General features: G+C 40.5%; 1 protein-coding gene across 1 annotated transcript in view; it reads left to right on the forward strand.

The window, feature by feature from the left end:
* LOC147153401 (gamma-aminobutyric acid receptor subunit gamma-3-like) overlaps positions 1 to 27,720 on the forward strand; it is a 64,708-nt gene that overhangs the window by 17,055 nt on the left and 19,933 nt on the right. The window contains exons 3-5 of the mRNA XM_086029274.1: positions 9,916 to 9,983; positions 26,064 to 26,155; positions 26,344 to 26,475. Coding sequence (XP_085885400.1) covers positions 9,916 to 9,983; positions 26,064 to 26,155; positions 26,344 to 26,475 — 292 coding nt within the window. The remainder of the gene's footprint in view (positions 1 to 9,915; positions 9,984 to 26,063; positions 26,156 to 26,343; positions 26,476 to 27,720) is intronic.

Here is a 27,720-nt window from a genome sequence, read left to right on the forward strand (position 1 = left end):
CCAATGTGAAGTAATGAGACCTAGAAGGGCTTCTTCACATACAGTATTAACAATGCAGTTGAGCAGTCGCACATAAAATGGCACACGACCGGGTTGGCTGTGCTTGTGGAGAGCAATGGATTATAGTGTTTACAAATTTATCTCCTCCATAGCTCACTTGAACTCTATGGACCATAAATGTGATTTTAATTGAGAGAAGGATTGAGGTTCTGTGTATGTATTGGACCCACTGGAATAATCCAAATGGAAATGTTTACAGGACACAAAAAAGCATGACTCAGCTGCAAAGATGAGAACACACTCAGAACACAGACAGAACAAAATGTCTATAACATGTTTCAATTTAGTCTTAACCTATGTAATATAGTAATATATATATATATATATATATATATATATATATATATATATATATATATATATATATATATATATATATATATACACACACACACACACACACACACACACATTTTTCTTTGTACATGCACGTATGATCGTGGGTCGGGATAGATACACAAGGTCCCCGGACATATTTAATTAAGTCGGCCGCAGTAATCTCCAGCTCTTACTGTTTAATCATGCTGTCTGTTGCCACACCGGCTAAGAGCAGTGACAGTGCTTCTGTCATGCACGGATCGCTTTTCCGCAGACAGACGTCTCCATGCGAGACTGCTATTGCGTCACATGAGAGGGAATGAGTGCAGTCGCTTTAATTGTCCAGTTTATTGTTCAGATGAACTCCCAGGTACTTGTAAATTGAGACTTTCTCAACATCTGTTCCCCGGATATTCACTGGTGCAGGTGAAGAGTGATGGAGCCTACCGAAATCCACCACCATTTCTTTGGATTTCCCTGCATTGATCAGGAGGCGGTTCTGCTGGCACCAGTCCACAAAACCCTGAGTAAGTTTTCTGTACTCCCGATCATCTCCGCCTGTGATGAGGCCGACAATCGCAGAGTCGTCAGAGAACTTCTGCAGGTGACAGGTCGGGGTGTTGTAGTTGAAGTCCGAGGTGTAGAGGGTGAACAGGAAGGGAGCCAAGACAGTTCCCTGTGGGGCCCCCGTGCTACAGAGGAGCACGTCAGACACACAGTCCTGTGTCCTCACATACTGTGGTCGGTTTGTGAGGTAGTCCTGGATCCATGTGGTGAGGTGGTGGGCCACCTCACCACGCTCCAGCTCCGCTCCAGCTTGTCTCCCAATAGGGTGGGCTGGATGGTGTTGAAAGCACTGGAGAAATCAAAGAACATGATCCTTACAGTGCTCCCCGCCTTCTCCAGGTGGGAGAGTGAAGTGTGGAGGAGGTAGATGATGGCAACATCCACACTGATGCCAGGCTGATATGCGAACTGGAGTGGGTCCATTGAGGAGCTCACCAGGGTGGACGAGGACCAGTCTCTCCAGGGTCTTCATCAGGTGAGACGTCAGCGCCACTGGTCTGAAGCTGTTGAGCTCCTTCGGGTGGGAGGTCTTTGGCACCGGGATCAGGCTGGATGTTTTCCACAGCTGGGGGACTCTACCCAGCTTCAGGCTCAGGTTGAACATGTGCTGGACAATTCCACACAGCTGGTCTGCGCAGGATTTGAGGAGCTGGGGGCTGATGCCATCTGGACCCGCTGCCTTCCTCGCCTTCATCTTCTTCAGCTGGTTCTTCACCTGAGATGTTGTGAAGGCCAAGGCTCGGCAAGAGGGAGTGGTGGCTGTCTGGTGTAGCTGGGAGCTGGAGACTGTGGAGAAAAGGGGCGAGGGGGTGACACACATAGCAGGAGGAGTAGGTGGAGGCTGCAGCAGGAGAGACTGAGTGGGGGCAGGCATCTGATCGAAACTATTGAAAAAGAGGTTCAGCTCATTTGCCCACTGCAGGTCCCCTCCAGTCCGGGTCTTGGGTTGTCCGTGGCCTGAGATGGTCTTCAGGCCCCTCCAGAATCCCCTGGCATTATTCTGCAGCAGCTGCTCCTCCATTCTCTTCCTGTAGGACCTTTTCCCCTCTCTGATTCTCCTCGTCAGCTGGCTGGATGATGCGTTTGACGCAATGCGAGTGGGGGCGAGCGACTGCAAATATTCACATTCACGTAGCTGACTGTGCTATGCAGTGTTTTAGAAAAATACTGTATATATATATATATATATATATATATATATATATATATATATATATGTATATATATATATATATATATATATACATATATATATATATATATATATATATATATATATATATATATATATGTATATATATATATATATATATATATATATGTATATATATATATATATATATATATATATATATATATATATATATATAAAGAGAAATTGAGAAATTAGAGCTAACGTACTACTGTTTTTCTAAATTGTAATAAATTATTTCAAAGGATGACGAAAGATGTAAGACTAACCTTGAGGGCAGCATCTGGACCAATGATACCTGCAGCTCTCCCTGAGTGGAGCTGTATGGTCAGCTGGGATCCATGTTCACAATGTGTAATGCATTTGTCATAGGCCGAGCTGGCATGAATGCTCTTTCTTCTTAATGGAGGCGCACAGGGTAATTTTGTAATACAGAAGGGGCCAGCTATTTTTCTTCTCCAACACACGATTGGGAGGAAGATGAGAAACATGAAGAGAACGGAGATGAATTCACCTGGCCTCTGAGGATCTGTTACTCCCATTAGTGGAAGTTGTTTGATCCATGCCGTTCGGTTCATGTTTGTACTTTCTTCTTAAGCTTTTCTCTTCTACTCAGATGAATGAGACGTCGAAGAAGCTCTACAAAGATACAGGTTTCAGACCTAGTCTTTAGTCTCCTCTCTGTATTACATGTAAAAGGCCCTCACATGCTATTCAGGTGACATTGAGCTTCAGACTACAATTACCATAATATGCCCTTTGCCCTTTGCTTGGATTTATGAATTTCATTTAATTTGAATTTTATCATTTGGAAATGTTGACGATATTATAGATTTACCCAAATGAAAAATCAAGATTTGACTGAAAGCCTGAGAACTTGATGCCCAGCAATGGTCACAATAAGATTAAAGAATGTGGGTGAGGCCAACAAAACTCCAAAAGAAAACTCTGTCGTAATTTGTAAATACTCTACTCTGAATTAAATTCTCTTCAAGGGGTGTTAGATACTCTGTCCAGCACCTTGGACTTGCAGTGCAGCGGTGCTCCCATTTGGTGCATCCAATCAGACTCAATCTAATTGATTAAGGTCTGCACATACATTTGTCAGGTTTTGTCATTTAAAGGCAAGGCAAGTTTATTTGTATAGCACTTTTCATGCACAAGACAATCCAAAGTGCTTTACATAAAACATCAAAAGTATTACAGAAAGCATTAAGAATTACAAAAATCAAAATCACGTAGAATACTTAGATTAAAAGGCAAGATAAGTAAAGCATAAAAAAAATACAGTGCAGATTTCATGCATAGGCACATGACAACAGAAATGTTTTTAACCTGGATTTAAGTGTGCATTTGGTGAATGTTTAATGTCCACTGGCAGTTTTACTAATCTGTACCCACAGTTTACTAATCTGTACCCACAGTTTAGTAATCTGTACCCACAGTTTACTAATCTGTTCCCACCGTTTAGTTATCTGAACCCACAGTTTAGCACGTCAATAAAAAAAAAAAATGAAGAAAACACACGAAGAAACGGTAGCGTGACGTCATGTTTTAACAGTTAATACAGTGAATTAAAAGAGAGTGATTGATAGTGTAGTGGTACACACGCCCGAGTTGTGTGCAGGCAGTGTGGGATCGATTCCCGCTCAGTGATGGTGTCTGTGTGTGTACTCCCTGTTAATAGGGTTGCGTCAGGAAGGGCATTCGGCGTAAAAATGCCTTGCCAAATCAATGATGCGAATCGTGCGTGCACTTGATTCACTTGATCGTGCGTGCACTTGATTCGCTGTGGCGACCCCTGAGGGGAAAAGCCAAAAGGATAACAGCAGTGAATAAAAAGAATTACAGGGTAATTCTTGAGTATGCCACACTGGCCAAACCTGATTGTTCCGAACAGGAAGCCCAGTGACAGTCGGCACACCGTAAAATGGTGACAATTTTTTTTAGCTCGCGCAACAAAGCTAGCTGCTAATACTAATGAATGTGTAGTGCACACGATCCGTAAAGTACGATTACGCCATAGCTCGTCAAACCTGTACAGTATTCTGTTTAGCTGCGACAAGATCTTTGGCTGTAAGGGGAAAGGAGTAAATGTTTGTTAGAGTTAGATTTATGTAAACGGTGGATAGCTCCAATGAGAAACAATGCTGCTGAAATCAGCTCAACTATTGCGCACCTGTCTTTTTAATACAGCTCTGAGGATGACCAGCTGTCGGTGAATTGGTTGTTCCATTGTTATTGTTTAATTTAAGTGGTCTCACAGTAGTTGCAGCAAGGAGAGAAGGAACACATTGGAATAGATGGCTCCATGCAAACCCCATTCTGAATATTCTGATCCAATCAAGCCCATTCCGATCAAGATTTTATTCCAAACGAGAGGGGTGGTTTATGTCGATTGATATTCCAATCGGCACGCATGAATACGCTTATACAGAAATTTCGGAAAAAAACGTCTTTACCGCGCATGTATGTGACGTCAGTGTACACGTTTCTGTTATTCTAGGAAGGTAGTAGAAGCAGAGTGAGTGAAAAACATAGCAGCCGCAAGACTGAACTGATACATTTGCAGCTCCATTAGAAAGTGTTAACTTGACGTAACAAATGCAAACGGGAAAAATACACAAAATTATGCAAACATTTAAAATAGAACTGGACGGAGCGATGTTTTATTGACACAGAAGTCGATATGGCTTCGTCTTCTACTACTGTTTCCGGTATATTTGGTCAATCCGCGCATTGGTCCGATCGTGTGATGTATGAGCACGCAAATACTAATTTGATCAATATCTTTAGTGTCCATGAAAACAGTCCATCCAATCATAATTTTAATTCAAACTCTGACTAGATTAAAGAAATTTTGTCCATGTCAACGTAATGAAATCAGGTGTGACAAACAAACAAGCAAAGTCCCTTTTGCCAGAGAATTGTTGTCCCTAATTGGACAGTTGGTGGAGCGTGACATATTCCTGGAATGAAACCAAGTCTCCCAGCAGGCATCCACCAACGCATGCCCAGCACAGCAGGTCCTTAGAAACTCAACACACTGACACATGAACACACCTGCATGTCCCTAGATTCTGTTGTGTAGAATAACATCTTGCAAATGACTACATTTGTGACTTATTGCATAATCAAGCAAAATATAAAATTCTAGAATTTTAAGCAGCATGAAAAATCGTTCAAATTAATATATCATGGGTCATGGAGTCAATTAATTTTTCATAGGACAACTGCTTCATTAGATTACATGTAAACTGTTTGGTTTCCTTAATTGATTCAGCTGCAGTGTCAAAGTATCATTGAGGTACTAATTGCTGTCTACTCTTTTTAGCTCACCCACATCTTCGTTTGTTCCTGCGCAGCATCATCAAGTTTAATTTCGACCCCAATGTGACCTGCAGTCATACCTAGAAGCTACCTTCTCTCTTAGTTTGATACGGTGCCACACAGCAATGTACACACGCATGCACACACAACTCACTATTTTTCTTTGCCGCGCTCGCCGCGGCCATTGAAGTTTTGCCGCAAAAAATAGACTAAAGACGAACTACAGACGAATTACAGACGAACTACAGACGAAAGACAGATTAATTACATGGGCTTCCAACAATGCTTAGTCTGTCTACTTTAACATTTTTCATTCATCAGCAAAACAGACGTCCGTCATAGATGGACCAGTCCGTCACATCGACAAAATGCCCAGCTCAGATTTTAGAGAATTCAATTAACCTAACATGCATGTTTTTGAAATGTGGGAGGAAACCGGAGTACCCAGAGAAAACACACGCACGCACAAGAAGAACATGCAAACTCCACATAGGAAGGCCAGAGCCTGATTCAAACCCATGACCGCTGCACTGTGAGGTGGACGTGCTACCCAGTTCACCGCCCATGTCTAATGCAATTGAAAAAAAATATATAAAAAATGACTAAGAACATGGTTGTACAAGTACCCACTTACCACTGTATAAACTGTAAAAGGGAATGTGGGTTTGTTTAGACCTATCTAATCAAACTCATGTTAAATGAATAATGTTTATCATCAACTAAAAAGTGTGAATTTGAGAAGATTCTAAACATTTCCTTAAAATCTTCTCGAGTTTTAGTATCTAAGAATTGTATCAACTCAGTGCTTATACTGACATTTAAAAGTTGCAGTAAACTTGAATGAACATTTACTATAATTGACCATTTTGACCGCATTACTCTCGTTCTCGTAATGTTGTCTTCTCATCTTTAACGCTCCACTGGGATATATCTGCTTCATTTTCCACACAGCAACATCATTTCAATTGTTTATTTTTACTTCTCATCTCTTTTAAAGAAAACAAAATCATTTGAAGTGCACATGTTATAGGTCACATTGATAGTGGAAAACAAGAGTGTGTAGACTTTTTATATCCACTTGGCCCAAATGTCTTTGTATGCTGAAGCATTTAGAGTTGAAACCGAGGTGCCCATTTTTGTGAAAATGTGTGGGTGCGCGCAGATGGTACTGGGGATGGAGGGACAGATTCCTAATGACCCCCATTTTCCACCCCCTTTCACCATGTAAGGCAACAACATTGAAATTATGAAATGCGAAAATAAAAAATTACGTTGTGGCCGGTATTAAGCCTGCATGATGCATCTTGTGCTACAGCTACAGCTAATGATGTGTTGTGAAGTCACAAGAATGTTGGAACCTGTGTCAGACTTTGATTCACCGCTCTTCCTGAAGTAGGATCACCAACACAGCAAAGCAGACGAATCATACAAGCCCAAATTCATGCAATCTGCAACTCACGTAAACACTGCAGTTACATGTTTTTGTTGTATGTTACACTCTAAAAACAGTTGGGTCAAAAATAACTATTAAGGGGTTAAATTTGACCCAATTACTGTGTTAAAAAGGACCACAATTTCAACCAAAAAATTGGGTTATTGAGTTTTGACCCAACTTTTACGGTTAAATGAACACAACAAATTGGGTCAAAATAATGCAAATGATTGAGTTATTCTACTATTATATTGACGGACATTGACTGCATGCAAGCTAAATAAATCACATAGACGGGAAAACACAGTGATGAATAAACACACGATACTAAGTCACTTGTTAGTTTACTCACTTTGGTTCAGAGACACACACGAACACTGCAGCACCGAACACATCATATAACGGCGGCAGACTAATGCCTTTTTTTTTTTCCATTGCAGCACTCTTCCTAGCTATCCAACACACACGCTCAGTTACAGGGCAACTCGTTTACAAAAGATTATAATGTCTGAAGTACTTATCAAAACAGTGTAATAAACGAAGAAATCCAAATGTCAAAAGTGTTGTTGATTTGACCACGATGCTGCGTGTGCAGATATATGAACAGTATGTCGGTGGCTATCATGACTGGCAGTCATACTTAAAATTTCATATTTATTTTTGCCAGATATCTCAATAATGATACTATAACAATATTAGTGTGGGCTCAGTGAAAAGTAAGCATTTTTTGAAAGAAAAAAACAAAATATTACTCCAAAAGGATTTGGCAAGTGCATTTTTTAATTTTTTTAGAACTTACTGGCAGACATCAACATTAACAAAGTTGACAATAATTTGCATTCATACTGCAACTGTGCTTTAGTGATAAATAATTTTATGCTACACAGAACACAAGTGTTTTTGTGCCTTCGTGCATGTGTGTGTTATCTACATTGTGTGCGTTGTTCTGTACTAATTTATCCATGCATTCGGCTTGACACATTATGTAGCTTTTGTGATAAGGCCCGCCGCACAGGGCACAATGCTTTTGAACCCGACTTGGATGGAAAAAAAAAGAAAAAAATAACAGTTGGCTACTCACCCGATGTTAAGTGTGGACTCCCAGTGATGTTAATGTGCCAGCCTGGATTGTCTTTTTGAGGCTCCCCATACAATATTGCATTGTTATATGGAGACTTTTTTTAATACACAGAAAGACAGTCAAGGAAGATGCGCGTTGCTGCAGAGCTAGAAGCCAAGCGATAATCATGATAAAGATAATAAAAGAGTGGATATTTTGAAATTTTGAAGGCCGAGACTCGCTCTCATTCAATTGAATGGACCAGCGAAGCGTGGACTGGTCATACATGCTTACAGGCATAAGCTTTGCTATTTTATCCACGACTCCATGTGAAATTATAAATAAGGTCATATATTTTATGGCTTGAATGTAAGTGTGTGCTATATACACATCGCACGCACATATATACGTATATATATATAAATAAAATTTCAGGTCTCAGGTCGGATCAAAAGCCAGCAAATAGAAATGCGTCTTCAACCGGGTTTTAAAAATGGACAGATAGGGGCTTGCCAAACATCCAATGGGAGGCCATTCCAAAGGGTTAACAGGAAAAGAATTGTATTCAGCGATCAAAGAAAACTATTAGAACAATCTTTGAATTGAAATATACTTACATTTTTTCCCCACACTAATTCCAATATTTTATTCAATAAAATATCTGTTACAAGCTTTGTAGGAAATTGTAGTTAAGAAATGTGACTAATCACAATCAATTACGGAAAATTTTGCAATTAATTAGTTAAAAAAATGCTCGCTTGACAGCACTAATATATGTATGTAGCTATGGTGAGTGTTATTTTTAATCATTTGTTTTTATTTTGGTCCTTGAAAATGTTTTCATATGAAAACACAACCGTTAGTAGCACTAAAATGTTTGTCCTGCATTTATTTGAAAATATGTGTATGCGCATAAATGTGTACAACCTGCATTTTTGAAAGCTCGCTACTAAGTAAATAATTCTGTCAGCAATGTGTTCTTTGAAGCACTAATATTTAGTATATATATACAGTAAAACACTCCCGCACACAGTCCTGCTGTAATGTTCCTGACAGAGTTTTAAACATAGAAAAATGAAGATAAATCGTTCATGAAGGAAGAAGGAAAGCAAATAAGACTAGTTTTACTCTGCCACTACAGATTGTTGTGGTATATATTGTGGCGGTCTTTACATCCAAAAAGATGAGAATTGTGTTCATGTCCCAATAATTATGGACCTGACTATATTTATTTTCCCCCCTCAGGCTTATTGTTTGGAAACTTCAAATCACCTCAGGAGAAAAGAATATGCGCTCAGTCGAGCACTTTGGTGTACCGATTCATTTAGGTTGAGTCTACTTCATAGTGAACACTGGGTTAATAGCCCTACGGGACTTAAAGCTTTAACATAGTATGCAGTATTCCTTGAGTGCACTTAATTTCTTTCATTTATGGTACATTTACACCATTATTTACAAGCACTTGTCTTAATTAAATGTTTAATGACTCATTGCAGGCCTGTGGTTGGAGGCTTTGTGCTCTGCTTTTCTCATCTACAAACTACAACAAGTATTGACCAGATGCAGCTAGTGGGGCGCAAGTTTGCTTGACTCAAAATAATTCACACTCGTCTGAATTTCATTTGAAAGTAACCCTAACACTGGAGTAGCCTGCTAACTGACTAACAAATGGACTCACAAACACAAGTACAAAACTCTGTTAGTTGGGCGTGTGCATGTGTTTGTGTCCATGTGGATGTGTGTGTACATTATGTGGTTGTGCGCATATGCGTGCATGTATGTATGTACATGTCAACGAAATGGTGTTGTGGTTAGCAGCGTCTATTTCACAGTCCCAAAGTTCCCTTTTCACCGAGTACACCGTCCCTCCCTATTCCAAAGACATAATATAGTACTGTGTAATGACAATATTTTTTGCCGTTTTCACTCACTTTTTAATACTTTGGACTCTTTCAGTGAAGCCAACAGTCATTGATGTGGGCATCTATGTCAACAGCATCGGCCCTGTATCATCCATCGATATGGTGAGTTCAAACGTTTTCTTCTTCTTCCGTTTTTCTCTCAATGCCAGGAGACTCTGTTCACATCTCATGAAATTGTCACATGTAAACGCTGTGCGCGGTCCTGCAATTTCCTTCTCATTGTTTTGCTTTAATTTTTAGAGGGCTTTGGGGGTTCCTCATGAAGTTCAATTTAATTTCATTTTCAATTTCAATTTGTTGATCTCCACAGTCCAAAACACAAAAAACAACTTCACAAGAGATGCACACTCACTTTTATTTTATTTTTTTCTAAATAGATATTACAAGGTGGGGTTGGGAAAAAATATATCGCGAAGCATCGCAATACTTTTTATGCCGATACAAGTATCGATCCGTTGATGAAGTATCGCAATACTTCAATACTTTCAATACCTTATGCTATGTTATGTTTTGCACGTTCTATAACATACTTTTGGAACATTTGAGGTCCTTAAAGTTGAGGTTTGTGAATGGAGTTTTATTTATTAGACTCCTGTGTGTCAGGAACAGTTACTGGAAAAGTTTATGCCCTTTTTAATCATGACACATGTATAAATGTGAAATGGCACTTAAGTAAAATCTTTGGAAACCCATTGCCTCAGTTGTTTTAATATATATATTTTTATCATATTTAAGTATCGCAATACGTATCGGTACGTATCGCCACTCAAGTATTGGGATCCGTACCGGATTGGGACAAAAGTGGATTTATATATATATACATACAGTATACATATGTTTATAGTATATATCTATATATATACAGTACATATATATATATATATATATATATATATATACATATATATATATATATATATATATATATATATATATATATATATATATATATATATATATATATATATATATATATATATATATATATAAGTACTTGGTCTTTTGAAAGTAAATTGACCTTAAATGTAACAAAGTTGCAGAACAAGCATTTACATGTTTCCCAGAAAAAGCAAAAGAATAATGGCAAGCCAACTGGCCATTATTCCAACCGGAACCCTGCAGGTTGGTTCAGCAATTAAACGGACAACTCACTGAGGCCATTAAAAGCTGAGAGAACATAAATAGGAGACTCACAGCTTCAGATACACATTCTGAAGTCTGGTTAATCACATATAAAGGTTTTTAAAGTGATTACTTACCCAACCATTTTGTATGTGCGGTATCAGCCAAACTTGCCTACCTGGCCGTGGAACAGCTGAGCAGCCAATACTCCCATTACTTTTGGTCCCTTGAAAAGTGAGAGTGAAAGTCAACATCTGCAGTTAAAGCACATCTTGTTTGCTTCATGAGACGACATGAGAATTATGTCACATCCGAATATTCATGACCCTGACTACCACCTCATCATTGAGGCACGGTGATGGTAGTTTCATAACATGGGCATGTATGGTTGTCAGTGGAACTGGTTCCTTTGTATTTATTGATGATGTGATTGCTGACAAAAGCAGCAAGATACATTTGAGCTATATCTGCTCATACTCAGCCAAATGCTTCAGAACTCACTGGACGGCGTTTCACAGTGCAGATGGACAATGACTCGGAGCATACGACAAAATCAACTAACGATTTTTTGGGCGTTTATTTTTTTTTCTAAAGGCAAGTGAAGTGAAGTGTTATGCAATGGTCAGTTCAATCACCTGGCCTGAATCTGACTGAGCATTCATTTCACTGAAAACAGAGGAACAAAAGGCCCCAAGAACAAGCAGGAACTGAAGACAGTTAGAGTTGAGGCCTAGCAGCAGGGCTCAAGTCAAATCTACTTATATAATAATATCAAGTCCAAGTCAAGTTCGAGTCACAAAGGCTCAAGTGCTCATGGTCCGAGTCCAGGTCCAAGTCCAGATGAGATCCCATTACTTTTGGAGAGAGAGGTGCATAATGTACACAAAAGATTATAATTCCTACACCGTTCACCTGGTTTGGATGTAAATACTCTCAAATTAAAGATGCAAGTCTGCATTTAAAGCGCATCTTTATTTCATTTGAAATCCCCTGTAGGATTGTTGTTTAGGACCAAAACAATGAGACTTTTGTCCATGCCCCAATATTTATGGACCTGACTTGCAAATTTTTGAGCCATCATTTCTGACGGGTTTTTAATGCAGGCAAGTCCAAATATAGAGCTGTTTGCCTTCAGTGTAGTACCACGTTGTGCCGCAACAGCAGTACCAAGGTCTACTAGAAGAGATAAAGAGTAAAAAGAGCAAAAAGAAGAGGCAAAGAAGGTCCCAATGTGGCGAGTGACAAACAGCTTGAAGCAATCGAGCATTGCCGCTTATTGTGGAAACTGTGTGTGCGCGCATGAGAGAGTGAAAACAGGACCTAAGGAATACTTTAAAAAGTGTGGCTTAACATATTTAAATGTATTTAAGGCATGTGAGGGAGTAAAACTATTAAAATGTTTCTAAAAATGTATACCGTAAGATGTAAGCTATCGCAAGATTTCATCTACAGCTGTGGAAGAAAATTAAGAGACCACCATGTTTTCTTCATGTCTGGTGCCACTAAAAGTGCATCAAGTGAATGACACAAAAGAAAACGTGGACTGTCTAAAAGCACCCTTGGCAGTACAATAACAGCTATTTATGTAAGAACTTATTAAGGGATTTTGGTCATTATCATCAAGAAAACCTTTGGAAAGTGTCTCGATCAGCTCTTAAGTTCAGTGCTCATGAGCTGTTTCTGCTTTCATTGATATATTGGTCCAAATAAATGTACATTTCATTGTACTAGGATTTGAAATAAACATTAAACTGAAGCGTGGCCTCTTAATTTGTATAGTGGGTGGGTCTGAAACATATCCCCAGCAATAAAAGGGGTTCACTGTTCTTGGTTGTTTGATTTCACACTTGAAAAGTGTTAAAATAGCACCATAATGTATTTGCATACAAACATTTAAAAAGTACATTTTCCATAATATGTTCACTTTAAAATAACTATAATGTACAACATACAGTGAGGACTGTGAAAAGATTCGTAAAGAATATTATTTAATAATACATATTAGCATTTGATGAAACTATTACTATGGGTCATTGATGTTTATTCATTTGTACAAGCTTGTTCTTTGTCCTCAGCTCAGTTACGTTACAGTGTTTTGTTTTTTTTACCTCCCATTGTATTGATTATTGCAAAATTGCGGAATTTTGAGAATATTGTTTTCATCATGAGGGACTCTTCTCAAAGCAAGTCAGTAAGCCATGAGTCAATCTACAGTGAGCCCAAACTTTTTCAATCATTCACAGTGTTCACCATTCCGCCAATGTTTTCCTCTATGTTGCACTGATTGGCGGCACCCCGTGTGTCTGTGGGGAGGGTGGGGGTAGCGTCACCACAATGCAAATCCGCTACTGTCCTGGGAGTTTGCTGGAGTGGATTTATCTGTAATGCTCCCACTCTCTGTCTGCCTCGGCATGTCTTCCACTTTTGTTCTTTTTTTTTTTTCAGCTCTCTTTCCTCACTTAACTGCACACGTCAGCCTTAGACTCTTCACCCTGATTCGAGTCCAATTGGTCATTTGTCTCCAGACCTCAGTCTCTCTGGTTCTTCATGTGACTTCCATGTGTAGAAGCAACTCAAAACTACAATATCACACCACGTTCCTTCACCAACTCTCAAAGACCACCTGTCGAATACTGTGCATGTTTTAAAATAGAAGACACTCAACACGGTTCAACAAAATGAAGCAACCACAACCTCCAGAAGGAAGTATTCTTGGTTATAATCTCGGTTATATCCTTTGGTTTACTCTGATCCATTTGTAGGGATTGCAAGAATGGCACTCGGTAACATGCATTGTATTCCTCTAGCTGTATTTTCTTCCTGATTTGGACCCGGTGGCACCACATGTGATGACCATTCAAAGGGCCCTTGATTGACAAGGGCGCTACTTAGAGGAAGAGGTAGTCAACCCAAACATATTTTTTTTCAGGATATGTTCTATGCATAGGGCGGCACGGTGGTCGACTGGCTAGCACGTCCGCCTCACAGTTCAGAGGTCGTGGGTTCGATCCCGGCTCCGGCCTCCCTGTGTGGAGTTTGCATGTTCTCCCCGTGCCTGCGTGGGTTTTCTCCGGGCACTCCGGTTTCCTCCCACATTCCAAAAACATGCATGGTAAGTTGATTGGACTGTCTAAATCGCCCCTAGGTGTGATTGTGAGTGCGGATGTTTGTCTCTGTGTGCCCTGCGATTGGCTGGCAACCAGTTCAGGGTGTCCCCCGCCTACTGCCCAAAGACAGCTGGGATAGGCTCCAGCACGCCCCGCGACCCTTGTGAGGAGAAGCGGTACAGATAATGGATGGATGGATGTTCTATGCAGGCGCACTAGTCTAAACATGGCATTCTGATTAATATTGCATTTGTGGAATAAGAGAAATCCACCTGTTTTTAGCTAACTCGGGTGGCGGTCATCTGTCATATGTCGATTGAAGATGACATTGAAGTTGAAATGGCTAAAAGTGGGTACATTCTGCTGCTTAATTTATATTCCACAAAGGTGATATTCATCAGAATGCCGTGTTTCAACTAGTGGGCCTACATAGAACATATTCTGGAAAAAAATATGTTTTGGTTGACTTCCTCTTTAAGTTTGTATTATTATTTTTATTTATGTATTTATTTATTCATTCATTTATTTATTTATTTGTTTGTTTAGTTGGGGCATTGTGGTGGTTTGGAGCCAAAGTGATGTTTTTCGCAGGGCCCCAAGTCCCTGGCTGTGCCCCAGTTTGCAGCTGCATATAGTGTACAGTAATTGGTTCTTGTCACGTGTCACACCTCCACAACATTTGAGTTGTGTAGCTTTTGCTGTTAACAAGCAAACCATCCAACCAACCAACCAACCAACCAACAGACAGCAATAAACAATAGCTCTCAAACAGTGGCATGTCTTGGCACTAGCTTACTGTTGCAGGTTCATTGAGCCTTTTCCAAATACATTAGTGCAATAATCCAAAACCAAGTCTGTGTGCGCTAATGTCCGATGCATTAATCATCTTCCATAAAGGCCCGTCTGGGTGGGTTTGGCATGGAGGAATTTAACTGGTCTGGTGATCATAAGGCTCTTGTATCTATTTTCTTATACATGCTTCTTTCGTGTTGGTTGAGCCACAATGTGTGTGACTCCGGAACGTTTTTCTGCTTTTTTCTGCACCCTGTCATGGTCTTTATTGTTGTTCTGTATGCTGCTGTCAGAGGGAGCTCAAAGCTTGCTGATTGAGACAGAAACTCATTTCATGTGACATCCTTTCTCTTTGAAATGAAGGTCATTCTCGGTAAAGACAAAGTAAGCAGGCTGAAAATCATTCAACTCTTGGATATCACAAAGGGAGACACATTTATCATTCCACAATTAAAAGAAAGAGGGGTGAGCGGGTCAAAGATGAAGACAATGATTTGTTATTCCACAACACCACTGCAGCTCACCCTTCAGTTGTCTCAGTGTGGAGATTTATTCTGAAGATGCAATCAGTGACCCAAAGGCAAGCTTGTCTCCGGAGCAATGCAGCTCAGACTTTGTTTTAATTTGCTGCAACTGAGTGTCGTTTGGTCTTAATTGTTGCGCTTGCAGCATTTTCCTTGGCTTTTGGTGCACTTCACCACAAGTGTATTTCTATTGAGTATTTTTACAATATGAACTGCACTTCCTGTCATTGAAAGCTAATGAAGTATGAATTGTGAAACAATGTGATGAATCTAAACAGATGTAACCGGAGTTCATTCACTTTTAGCAAATACCAAAAAAAAAGTATTGGTCTATAAGAGGAGACATTTACCTGTTTCTAATTTCACGGTTATGTTGGATCCCTGGAATCCCAATCGAGATAATGGGACTCTTGAGGTCTTGCAGAACTCCGTGATGAGGTTTGATGAAAAGAGGTGAGCTATTTTTAACTGAAAGTTCATCTCACATAATGCAGATGCATGCTCATAATTGGAAAGTGGAATATAGTCTTGTAAAGAACGTGCAACCTGTGGGTGCACTTATGCCACACTGTAGGTGCGAGTACAGTAAGATGTAGACATAGTGAAGAATTGAGTCCATAGAGATTGAAAGACTTTGGACCTTGGTTCTGCAAGGACTGATGAAGCTGTTTTTGTGGGACACAGTCTTGCAAAGTACGCAAGCATGTACAAGAAAGTATACAAATGCATGCATACACACACACACAGTTTGGCAAACACACTTAATCAATCCAAACACACTGTCAGTCTTGGAAAACACCACTTAATGGATCCAGGACTACCTCACAAACCGGCCGCAGTATGTGAGAACACAGGACTGTGTGTCTGACGTGCTCCTCTGCAGCACGGGGGCCCCACAGGGAACTGTCTTGGCTCCCTTCCTGTTCACCCTCTACACCTCGGACTTCAACTACAACACCCCTACCTGTCACCTGCAGAAGTTCTCTGACGACTCTGCGATTGTTGGCCTCATCACAGGCGGAGATGATCGGGAGTACAGAGAACTTACTCAGGGTTTTGTGGATTGGTGCCAGCAGAACCGCCTCCTGATCAATGCGGGGAAATCCAAAGAAATGGTGGTGGATTTCGGTAGGCGCCAGCACTCTTCACCTGCACCAGTGAATATCCGGGGAACAGATGTTGAGAGAGTCTCAACTTACAAGTACCTGGGTGTTCATCTGAACAATAAACTGGACTGGTGCGACAACACAGACGCCCTCTATAGGAAGAGTCAGAGCAGACTCTTCCTACTCAGGAGACTGAGGTCTTTTGGGGTTCAGGGGACACTCCTCAGGAACTTTTATGACTCGGTGGTTGCATCGGTCATCTTCCAGGGAGTGGTCACCTGGGCAGGCGGCGTCTCGGCCCGGGACAAGAAGCGGCTGGACAAACTGGTCAAGAGGGCCGGCTCTGTCCTGGGCTGCTCCCTGGACTCTGTGGACTCGGTGGGGGACAGGAGGATGTTGGCCAAGCTGTCATCAATGCTGGGCAACCCGGACCACCCCCTCCAGGGCACCCTAACAGCACTCCATAGCACCTTCAGTGACAGACTGTTACACCCTCGCTGTGCAAAGGAGAGATTCCGCCGTTCCTTCTTGCCTGCTGCTGTCAGACTCTTTAACAAGAACATTGTGTAGTCTCTACAAACTGGCGGTCATTAGTGCAATTGTGCAGTCCTGCACCTGAGCTCGTATCGTGCAATACCCAATATTCCCCACTACTGTAATACCGTGCAATACTCAACATTCCCCACTACTGTTAGTCTAGTTTTATTTTTATCCAATGCTGTTCCTTACATTTCACTACAGCACTGCAGCACTGTCACTTAGAGTATTTTTTCCTCTGTACTATGTACAGGCCGAAATGAGTGTTCCTCATATTTTTTATGTAGATGTAGGTTGGTGTGTATACACATGTGTATATACACATGTTACTGCGTATATCTACATAGGTTTGATTCTAAATGTTTGCCGTCAATGTTATACATTAATGGCCACATTATGCCGCCGCCCCTGTGTGACCTATATCTTTGCTACTGTAACAACGAAAATTTCCCCACTGTGGGATCAATAAAGGCATTCTTATCTTATCTTATCTTATCTTAATCAGTCAAGAGATCTATTCGGAATTCCCCTGAGTCTTAATTTGTCATCTTACCACAAAATTCAATTCTATGGTTTTATTTTTGTGGGAACAGTCTTTTTTATTACGACTGTTCGCATTATGCGTCTTCTTCCACTGATCTGGGGACATGACGTGAGACTAGCAGCCTAAGCAAGTAAGGTCAGGCTTCCTTTCCCCCAGCCACTCTGCCCATCTTATCGAGAAGTAGTCTCGTCCGCAAGTCATGGTGGGACGTGTTTGGAACACCTCACCAGAGAGGCGTCCAGGATGCATCCTAACCTGAGGCCCGAACCACCACATTCGGGTTCGTCCCGATGCGGAAGACCAGCGGATCTATGCTGAGCCCCTCCCGGAGGACAGATACCATACTTCATAACTGCATAACCAGATCGTACAACTGCATGACAGGTCCACTGATAGTGTAGTGGTACACACGCCTGAGTTGTGTGCGGGCAGCGTGGGATCGATTCCCGCTCAGTGACAGTGTCTATGTGTGCTCTGTGACTGGCTGGCGACCAGTTCGGGGTGTAGTCTGCCTTCGCCCATTGACGGCTGGGATAGGCTCCAGCAATTCCCCGCGACCCTGTATAGGATAAGCGGTTTGGAAGATGACATGACAACTGCATGACAGTAATATTTTTTTGTCTTGCAAAATGACATTGATTTTTATTAGATTTTTTAATGTTTTCTAAAACAAATCAAAGAAGGACCTCCCTGTTGAGCTTCCATTACACCGGGGGTGTCCAAACTCGGTCCTCAAGGGCCGGTTGTCCTGCCTGTTTTCGATCTATCCCTGCTGTAACACACCTGATTTGAAATATCCTTATCAAGCTTCTTCAGAGCTTGCTGATGAGCTGATCATTTGAATCAGGTGTGTTGCAGCAGGGAGAACTTGAAAACAGGCAGGAAAGCGGCCCTTGAGGGCCGGAGTTGCACATTAGACCAACAGGGTTGAAACTGAGGAAATTACTGTTTATCAATGCTACTCACACTGATTCACACTTCATGTCACTTTGAAGAGCCTTCTATGCAACAGTGTCCTTGTGCTTGTCAAATTTGTTTGTGGGTTCCCTACGTCAGCTCTCTTGTAGGGATATCACGCTCAAACATAAGCTCCAAAAAGAGCATTCAGCCACACCAGAGAACCAGAGCTGAGCATCGGCCCTCCGTCCCCGTTTTCCGTCCTGCATATTCAATTGACCCACGTGGTCCCGGTCCGTCCTTCGCCGGCGACAGCCAATCGGCGTCGATTACATAATCTTTCCATCACAGGCAGGTGTCGCACGAGCAAACACGCCGCCAAACAAAGAAAAAATATCAAACAAATCAACTGACACACACACACGCACAGCGTTGTCATCGGTGGAATAAAAAGAATATGGGACACATGTCATTGCGTCTGTGGGACCGGTACACCACACCCTTTTATGCTTTATTGTTTCCTTACTCGGAAACAGTAGTCCGAATAGTCAGGAGTGTGGCACCTGCATGTGACGTGGTATTGGTAAAGTCTATTCTCGACGCCAGTTGGCTGACTCCGACCGACTGGGACCACATGGGTCGATTGAATTTGCAGGATGGAAACCGGTGACGGAGGGCCGCTGCCCAGCAGAGAACAGAGAACCAAGATCATTGTTAGCATCAAAGTGTGCGGTACCAAATGTGTTTTTTTTAAAAGTCCATTCTACAAGCAGCCTGTCAATCGCGATCACTTCACGCCTTTCAGCGGTTTTTATTTTGTATTCTGAACACCAGAGTAAATGTGAGCCGGACCAGACGTAACAGGCAACAAATGACCTTTCGTCTGTGAAACTGACCTCAGAATTTGAACTCAAAACACCGTCTTTATTGAAGAGGGAGAGAATCGTTACTAAGTAGCCTGCGGTGATTTTTTTTAGCTGCAGCTTTTAAACAAGAAAATATAATCAGGTCCAATGATGCTCAAGTTGGCGCCTATGTATCAGTCATAAGATGCACCCCATTGTACTCACTTCAGGACTGTTTTTTCGAAGGGTACCAACATTTGTGTCCAGGGCTGTTTCATGAGTTTGAAAATTAAATAAAAATAATAATGAATAATTAAAAATAATTCTGTTGAACCGCAATTCAACAGCATTGTCTGATTTTCATTGGTTAATTTTAACGATTGTTTTAAAATGTATTTCTACTATTATTTGTCATATGGATTTCTCATATTCCACAAACGTAATATTAATCAGAATGCCATATTTCTACTTGTGGGCCTGCATAGAACATATTCTGGAAAAAATATGTTTGGGTTGACTACCTCTTAAAGTGCAGTTGTTTGTTACATCAGTGAAATATTATAAAAATCTTTTTTTTTTCATAGAAGTGATTGAAAAAAATGCATAATTTGTTCATACCAAGTATAGTGTGCGAACCTTTTGATACGTTGGCTAGTCTCTTTGTTAAAATTGGTGAGAAGCATAAATATGTGTGCTGATCTGTTTGTCGGTGTTGAAAAATGAGTTGAGCATCTTGGTTAGGGTTGGGGAGGGGGGCCTATGTTTGTTGGTTAGCCCCGGGGCCTATGGGTAGGTGAAGGTGGCCCTGTTCACAGGGCAAGGAACAATATTTAGTAACTAAAATGTTGACTTTGGTTTCACTTTTAATTGTACTGGAACTTAAAGTGTAAGGGACACGAAAATAAGTTCCCCCAAAAACTTTTTTAAGAAGGAATGCAAGTACAAATAATGACATTCCAATGAATACTTTGGTAAAAACGGAATGAAAAGGCCTAAAAAATGATGCAGAAAACTCTATATTTTCATGAGCTGGGTCCGCCCACTGGCCTTTTTTGATCCGGTGCATGCGTGATGTCACTGCCCCAGCCGCGTCATCTTCAGGCTCTGAAAATGGCAATGACAGGCTGTCGGTAACTTTTGGTCACTTGTTGTCATTGTTCAACTAAAGGACAAATGGAATGAATAAGAAGAAAAATCACAACGAGCACACTTCACAGCCGGAAAGTCAGAGACGTGGCTCGCTGACGTCATATCCTCCTCCTTCACTATTTCGCCCTGCCCAGAAGATTTTCAAAGCGTAATGCTAAATCAAGGAAATACTCATTTAATGTGTATCAATTCGAGAAACAGTTCATTACGATATGGATACTTTATTGTGTTAAGTAATTACTTAATAAAGTGCATTACAGTAAATAGCACTTTACTATTTGAATCATGGATGGACTGCATGGATTTCATAAGCAACACTATTTTACAAGTGTAAAGATATACAGTATATACATGCATACATACACATCTTCATTTTACATGTCAAAACGTGTTTGCAGCTCTTAGTGTTTACTTTTCCATGGAAAATGGACAAAATGGCTCTGAGTGTAAAATGGTTGCCGACCCCTGATCTAGACCAATGCACATCTTCTAATGTGGTTGGGGGGTTGCATGGGTTAGTCAGGAAATTAGAGATTTGATCAAGTTGAAGCATTTCCTTAGTAAACTGCAGGCTCTGTTGTCTTTACATGGTTTGTTTTCCCATTCCATTTTTTTCCATTTTTCCAGCACAGTTTAACAAAGACTGCCAGTCAGACAGGTAGAATAGTAACATTGGTTTTGTTCAGAGAGTTGGAAAACAGTGACTGGGCAATAATTCACAATTGGAGGATTTTGAGCTATCTCCTTGCAAACATGATGATGTTGGATAAGCATGAGGCTGTTTTTTTCCCTTGCAGTTAAAGTCAATTAATTCCAGTCACATGCACATTGCTGTCAACATAATTTTCATTATTATCACACTGGTATTTGCATCCCCAAAGAGGGCTTTCGCTTATCTTAGCACAAGCAATTCTATTGTCACTGTTTGCTGGGAGGAAATACAATTAAGAGTCTGGTATTTTAAAATTGACTAATATGAAATTGTGCTTTCTACCAAAAACAATGATTGTACCCTAGTAACTAGGCTCAGAAAAATGATATCGTCTCAAAGGTGGCCTTTGTTATTGGACATTGCTGTACATCGAGCCCAAATATTATATTTCAATTATTCAATGATCGTACTAGATGTTTTTTTTTTAAGTTAAGGACACATAAAACAAACTTTAAAAAAACCAGTATTCAATTAAATTTACTTGATCGACGAAAATTAATTAAAAATTAATCAAGTGATATAGTTCAAATATTTTAGGTGGCAGAAAAATAACAACGAAAGTGTATAATTCCACATCCTAATTTATGATCTTGAGCCACATAAATGGTAAAAGAAATATAGATAAAAAATAAAAATAAACTAGCTGACTGCATGTACACAGACAACACCATGATATACAATGAAATTTTCAGTGGTCAAAATAAAATAAAAATTAAAAAAATAAAAAACTCCAGCATCCATCGATTTGTACATCCATTCATTTTTCCATTTGGAGCCTGTCCAAAGCAAGCAGGTGGGCAACAGAGTTGTAGTACACCTTGAATTGGACAATAGCCAATTGCAGGATATATACAGCATAGACCAAAAAAAAAAAAAAAAGCGGATTCAATTAATCTAATGTGCATGTTTTTGTTTATTAGTGGAAAAACCTGAAAAATCACATGCTGGTTTGGAAAAAACACACCAGCGTGTAAAAAAATGCAATCTACAGACAGAGATACCAGAGCTGAGCATCAAATGCAAACTTTTCGGCTAGGCAGACCTAACCGTGCTGCTTGTAATAATTCAATTCATGTGAATTATGCTAGCAGAATAATTACAAACACCTCTTACCTTTTACTGTAACGTCAATATTACTCTTCAGCATCATCACAAGACCATCCTATGAATAAATCAATATCAAGATTCTGACAAATAGCTTTCATTGCAGGCCTGTGCTGCTTTACAGTCATGTGCTGCTTTCCAGGAAAAAAAAATGAAAAAGTACTTACCCCCAAACCTAGTAACCAGTTGGACTACCCTGAAATCAAGTGTGTTACTGGCAATGAGTCTTTCACACTACTGTGGAGATATTTTTGTCCACTCTTTGTTGCAGAATTGCTTTAATTCAGCAACTCTGGAAGATTTGTTGTTTCATGCCACAGCATTTCAGTCGAATTGAAGTAGGTTGACTCAAAAATCTGCATATTGTTGAAAAGTTGACTTGCTGGTGTGTTTTAGATTGTTGTCTTGCTGCAGAACCCAAGTGTGCTTTAGCTTGATTTTAAGTCAATTCATGTGAATTATGGTAAGCAGAATAAGTAGGAACACCTTTTACTGTAACCTCAGTATTACTATTAAGCATCACCACAAGTCTTACTTCAGCAACAGTGGAAGACTTGCACATGAACGGTATTTTTAAGATCATGCCACTGCATTTTAATCAGATTTGAGTACCAACTGGGAGTAGGCCACTCAAAACTCTTCATTTGGTTCTGAAGTTGACTTGCTGGCATGTTTTGGGTCGTTGTCTTGCTGCTGAAGCCGCATGCTTCAGATTGAGGTCACAAACTGATGGCCGAACATTCTCCCTCAGGATTTTGTGGCAAAGAGCAGAATTTGTGGTTCCATCACTCACGGCAAGTCGTCCAGGTCCTGAAGCAGAAACCCAGCCCACACTACCACCACCATCTTTGACTGTCGGTATGACTGTCTGTAATGCTGTGTTACATTTCCGCCAGAAGTAAAAAGTTCAACATTTGTCATGTCAGTCCATAGAATATTCTCTTAAAAGTCCTGGGAACCACTGAGATGTTTTATAATCTTTGTTTTATTTTTAATTTATTTTTTTGTTCAAAGTAAGCAATATCTTTATGTTGATGTTTATGGGATGCATGATAACCTAATATTTTTTTAGTTAGTTATGAGTAGGTTGCTCCTCATATGATGTCATTGATTCGCAAAACTGCTCCGCAAAGGAAAAACAAATATTTCGAGGATTGCCATGATTGCATATATGTAAGGCTTTTATTTTGATGTTGGCTTTCGCAGCGGATTGGCAGCAAACAAGTGTTCATGTGGCTGGCTTGACTTGGCTTTCTGTTGGCGCAAACCATATGAGTCAGAAAAAAAATTCTTGAGCTTTTGTTCGATCAAGGTACATGAATGACTTGAGGAATCATTTAGCCTGTATACAGCTCTAATCACAATGCCAGTTTTGATTCTGCAAAAACCGATGACTGTTTTAATTAGAAAAAACAGGTGATGGCCGTGCCGTGATTACGTGCTACGTCATGAAGCAGAGGCTTGGCGGGTGATGCTCTTACATAAAGTGACGGTAAACAGACCAAGATTGGTGTATTTGAAGCATCCATTATTATCGGTCCAGTTTTGTTGATATCGGGCCCATGAATGTGACGTCATGTTTTCCCAATATCGGTCCGATAGTTATCGTGCATCACTAGTTTTCGCCTTGGTTGGAGTCATCAACCGGATGTCACTGAATTTCTTAAAATTCAATGAACAGAAAACTGAAGTTATGGTGTTCGGTCCCAGTAGCTCGTCTGCATCCCACCTTGTTGACCTGGGCCCCCTGGCTTCATACCTAAAGCCAACAGTCCCAAACTTGTTTTTTATAATGGACAGTGATCTTAAATTGGACCAGCAAATCAGCGCGGTTGTAAAGTCGAGCTTCTTTCACCTTAGACAGCTGCCTAAGGTAAAGCCCCTCCTTTCCCATCAGCACTTAGAAACAGTCATCATGCCTTTGTTACATCTCGGCTAGATTACTGTAATGCACTTTATTTTGGAGTCAGCCAGTCCTCTCTCAAACATCTCCAGTTGGTCCAAAATGCTGTTGCTCGCCTCCTAACTGGAGCTTGGAAGATGGCCAATTCTGGCCTTCCTTCACTGGCTCCCAGTGAATTTTAGGGTTCAATTTAATTTCTCTGAGCTCCTCCACTCCTGCGCACCTTCCCGCAGCCTCAGGTCTGCGGACCAGGCGCTGCTCGAGGTGCTGAGGACCAAGCGGAGCCTCAGAGGGGATTCAGCTTTTTCGGCTGCTGGTCCTTCCCTTTGGAATGACCTCCCATTGGATGTTAGGCAAGCCCCCTCTCTGTCCATTTTTAAAACCCGGTTGAAGACACATTTCTATTCTCTGGATTTTGATCAGACCTGAAATGTTCTACTCTTTTCCAGTGTCTATTGTAAATAGTGTTTTATGTTAATTTATTGATTCCACTTGTTGCATAATTATGACCTTTTTATTGTTCCAAAGTGCTTTGTTACAGTTCTATCTGTTATGAAATGCGCGATATAAATAAAATTGTATTGTCATAAACACTGACCTTAAATGAGACAAGGGAGACCTACAGTTCTTTAGATGTTGTCCCGGGTTCCTTTTTAACCTCTTGGATGAGTCATCGCCGTGTCCCGGGAGTAATTTTCGTAGGTCAGCCACTGCAGGGCAAGTTCACCACTCTTCCCTATTTTCTCCATTTGTGAATAATGGCTCTCACTGTGGTCCATTGGTGTCCTAAAGGAATTGCTTTGTGACCATTTCCAGACTTAGAGTATGTTACTCTTTATCTGTGATCTGTTGTTGAATCTCTTTGGATTGTGGCATTTTGTTGCAGCTTTTTTAGATCTGTTATTCAGCATGCAGCATTTTGTCAGACAGGTTCTATTTAAGTGATTTCTTGATTGAACAAGTCTGTAGGTAATCGGGCTTGCGTGTAATCTGTGAAAATAAACTCAGCTTTCCATAAAATGTGATTAGCTCCAGTTAATTTATTATTTCATAAGGGGGCATGTAGGCTACTTTTTCACACAGGGTTGGGTATCTTTGAATAAAAACTGTATTTTATATTTACTTGGGATAGCTTGATTTGATTTGATTTGATTGATTTTGTTTGTTTTTGAGTAGGCCAAAACAAATATTTCATTTTTCCAAGAATCCAAACCACAGCACAATACAGTTATAACAAACAATCGTGGCAAAAAAGCCATCACCATGTACACCAGTAGCAACAAAACAAATTCTACATGTGTTGCTCAATAAAAGAGTGGGAAGAAGAAAACGGATTAGATCCCACCCCACCTCACATTATATATATATTATATTAGACACTATATATACCTTAGTCTTGTATGAACCGGTCCGTGGCAGAAAAAGGTTTTAAACTGTTTTAAATTGTGAAAAAAAAAGGCAGAACTTGTCTCCTTTCAGAGGCCTTAACACCAATGTTACCTCCCACTATGCATGCCAAAATGTGGAACAGTACTGCTTAGGAAATGAAAATGCAAAAAAATGTGTAAAAATGTGTACCATGCTTAAAGCAAACTCTCTGCTTTGTGGAAATGGGGCTATAAATCTATCCCAAACAAAAGGAAAAGTAATTAAAAATGTGCACATATATAAAAGATATGCTGGGTCAACATTTTCAACTGTAATCATCTCACATACAGAGGAATGTGCTTGGCTGTAGTGCACACTTGGATGGAGATTCCATATCAAAAGTTTTTAAGTTGTGAATGCCAGTGAAAATGGCAATAAAATAAATTCTGATTTCCACTTTGCCCTCTCACAGGAGTACCAGATCGATATTATCTTCGCCCAAACTTGGGTGGATACACGCCTACGTTATAACAGCAGCAGCATGCGGATTCTCACTCTCAACAGGTACACTAATACTGCTTGCATCACAAGACTTGTAACGCCTGTGAATATCGCGGTTTTTGGAAGCCTTGTCCTGGAACAAATTGGCTGATATGCTTTGTTTTTCTGATGCGGTGCCGGAAAGTGTATTTGGGAAGTGATGGTGCTTCAAACCTTGCATAGTAGTCTGAGGCATGCTCTTTCTATGCCAGTAACATGGTGGGCTTGATCTGGCTGCCTGACACCATCTTCAGGAATTCCAAGACTGCAGACTCTCACTGGATAACAACACCCAATCAGCTGCTACGCATTCGCAACAATGGAAAAATTCTCTACACGCTGAGGTGAGAGCTGCTCTGGAACTGACATCAGGCATGTTTTGTGTGCATGTGTTGTAATGTGACCCTTGGAATCATTTGTCTTTGGAATGGCATTTAGGTTATGAATGCCCAAGTCTGACTCGAAAATTTTAATCAATATGTGTCTTGGACTCAACGCAGATGTGCAAATAGTAAACACAAGTGTGAATGACTGTTAGTCGAGGTGTGTTCTGCTCCATTTAATGACGAAAACAGTGAGTCCAACACACATTCTCCTCAGATACTTTGTTCAGTGTTTGCTTTCAAGCTGGCAAATATTCTAAATTGTGTGAGAGTCAGTGTTTAACTCATTCACTGCCATTGACAATGTACTTGTCTTTTCACAGTCCAGCCATTCAATCCCAGGAATTTATTGACATGTTTTTCAAATTTTTTCAAACGTTAGGGTAAAAGAGGGTCTGAAAATGTCTGGTAGTGAATAGGTTAAAGTATCCAGACCAGATGCCTTCTTTCTCTTGGTTTGGATTCTCCTCACACAAAGTGTAGGTGCACTTAGAAATTGCTCACGCTCATCACAAGCATGGAAACCGAATCACTGAAATGCCATATTACTGCTCACAGGATGAGTAATTGGATTGTTACTAGCAGAGACGGACATTTTACTAAAAATTGAGCGTGCGTTATTCGTCATCCACCTGCAGCGTGGGTACTCTTCCGTCGTCCATCATTCGCCTTTTTTCCGGGGGGGATAAATAGTACCCGTCTATAGGCCGGTGTTCTAAAATTCCTTCCTATCTGTCAGGACGTCCTACCAATGCCTACTGCGCTTGCACACGCATGCGCACAATGCCAATAAATGTTTTCGTGGGAATTGTTTTGTCCTACCTGTCGTCCCTTTGGTTAAAAGCAGTGAGTACTTACTATTTTCGTTCGTCGTAGTCGACTTTTTTATTGCCCACAAAATACTTTTGGCATGTGTTTTCCATCATAGATTTTAAGCATTGTGTGTTTTCTTTTTGTAGCTTTTGAGCATTGTGTTGGTCTGTTGACCACATTCATCACGCAGTGTATGTATACCACACTCAATTGTCAGGACGTTTTAACTGCTTGCGCCTCCGTGTAAGTATTTTCTTGAATCCATCTCGGGGGCGGCCGTTTTGTCTTCTGTCGACTGAAAATGACATCACAACTGCTCACAACGAGCAATCATGGCTGATCTGTTCTCTGAATCTGAGCCGTGAGACGTTTCAACTTTACGACGCCCGTGCC

Source organism: Filicampus tigris, chromosome 1, assembly GCF_054856515.1.
Source record: "Filicampus tigris isolate MCC_2025a chromosome 1, RoL_Ftig_1.0, whole genome shotgun sequence".
Classification (NCBI taxonomy): Eukaryota; Metazoa; Chordata; class Actinopteri; order Syngnathiformes; family Syngnathidae; genus Filicampus; species Filicampus tigris.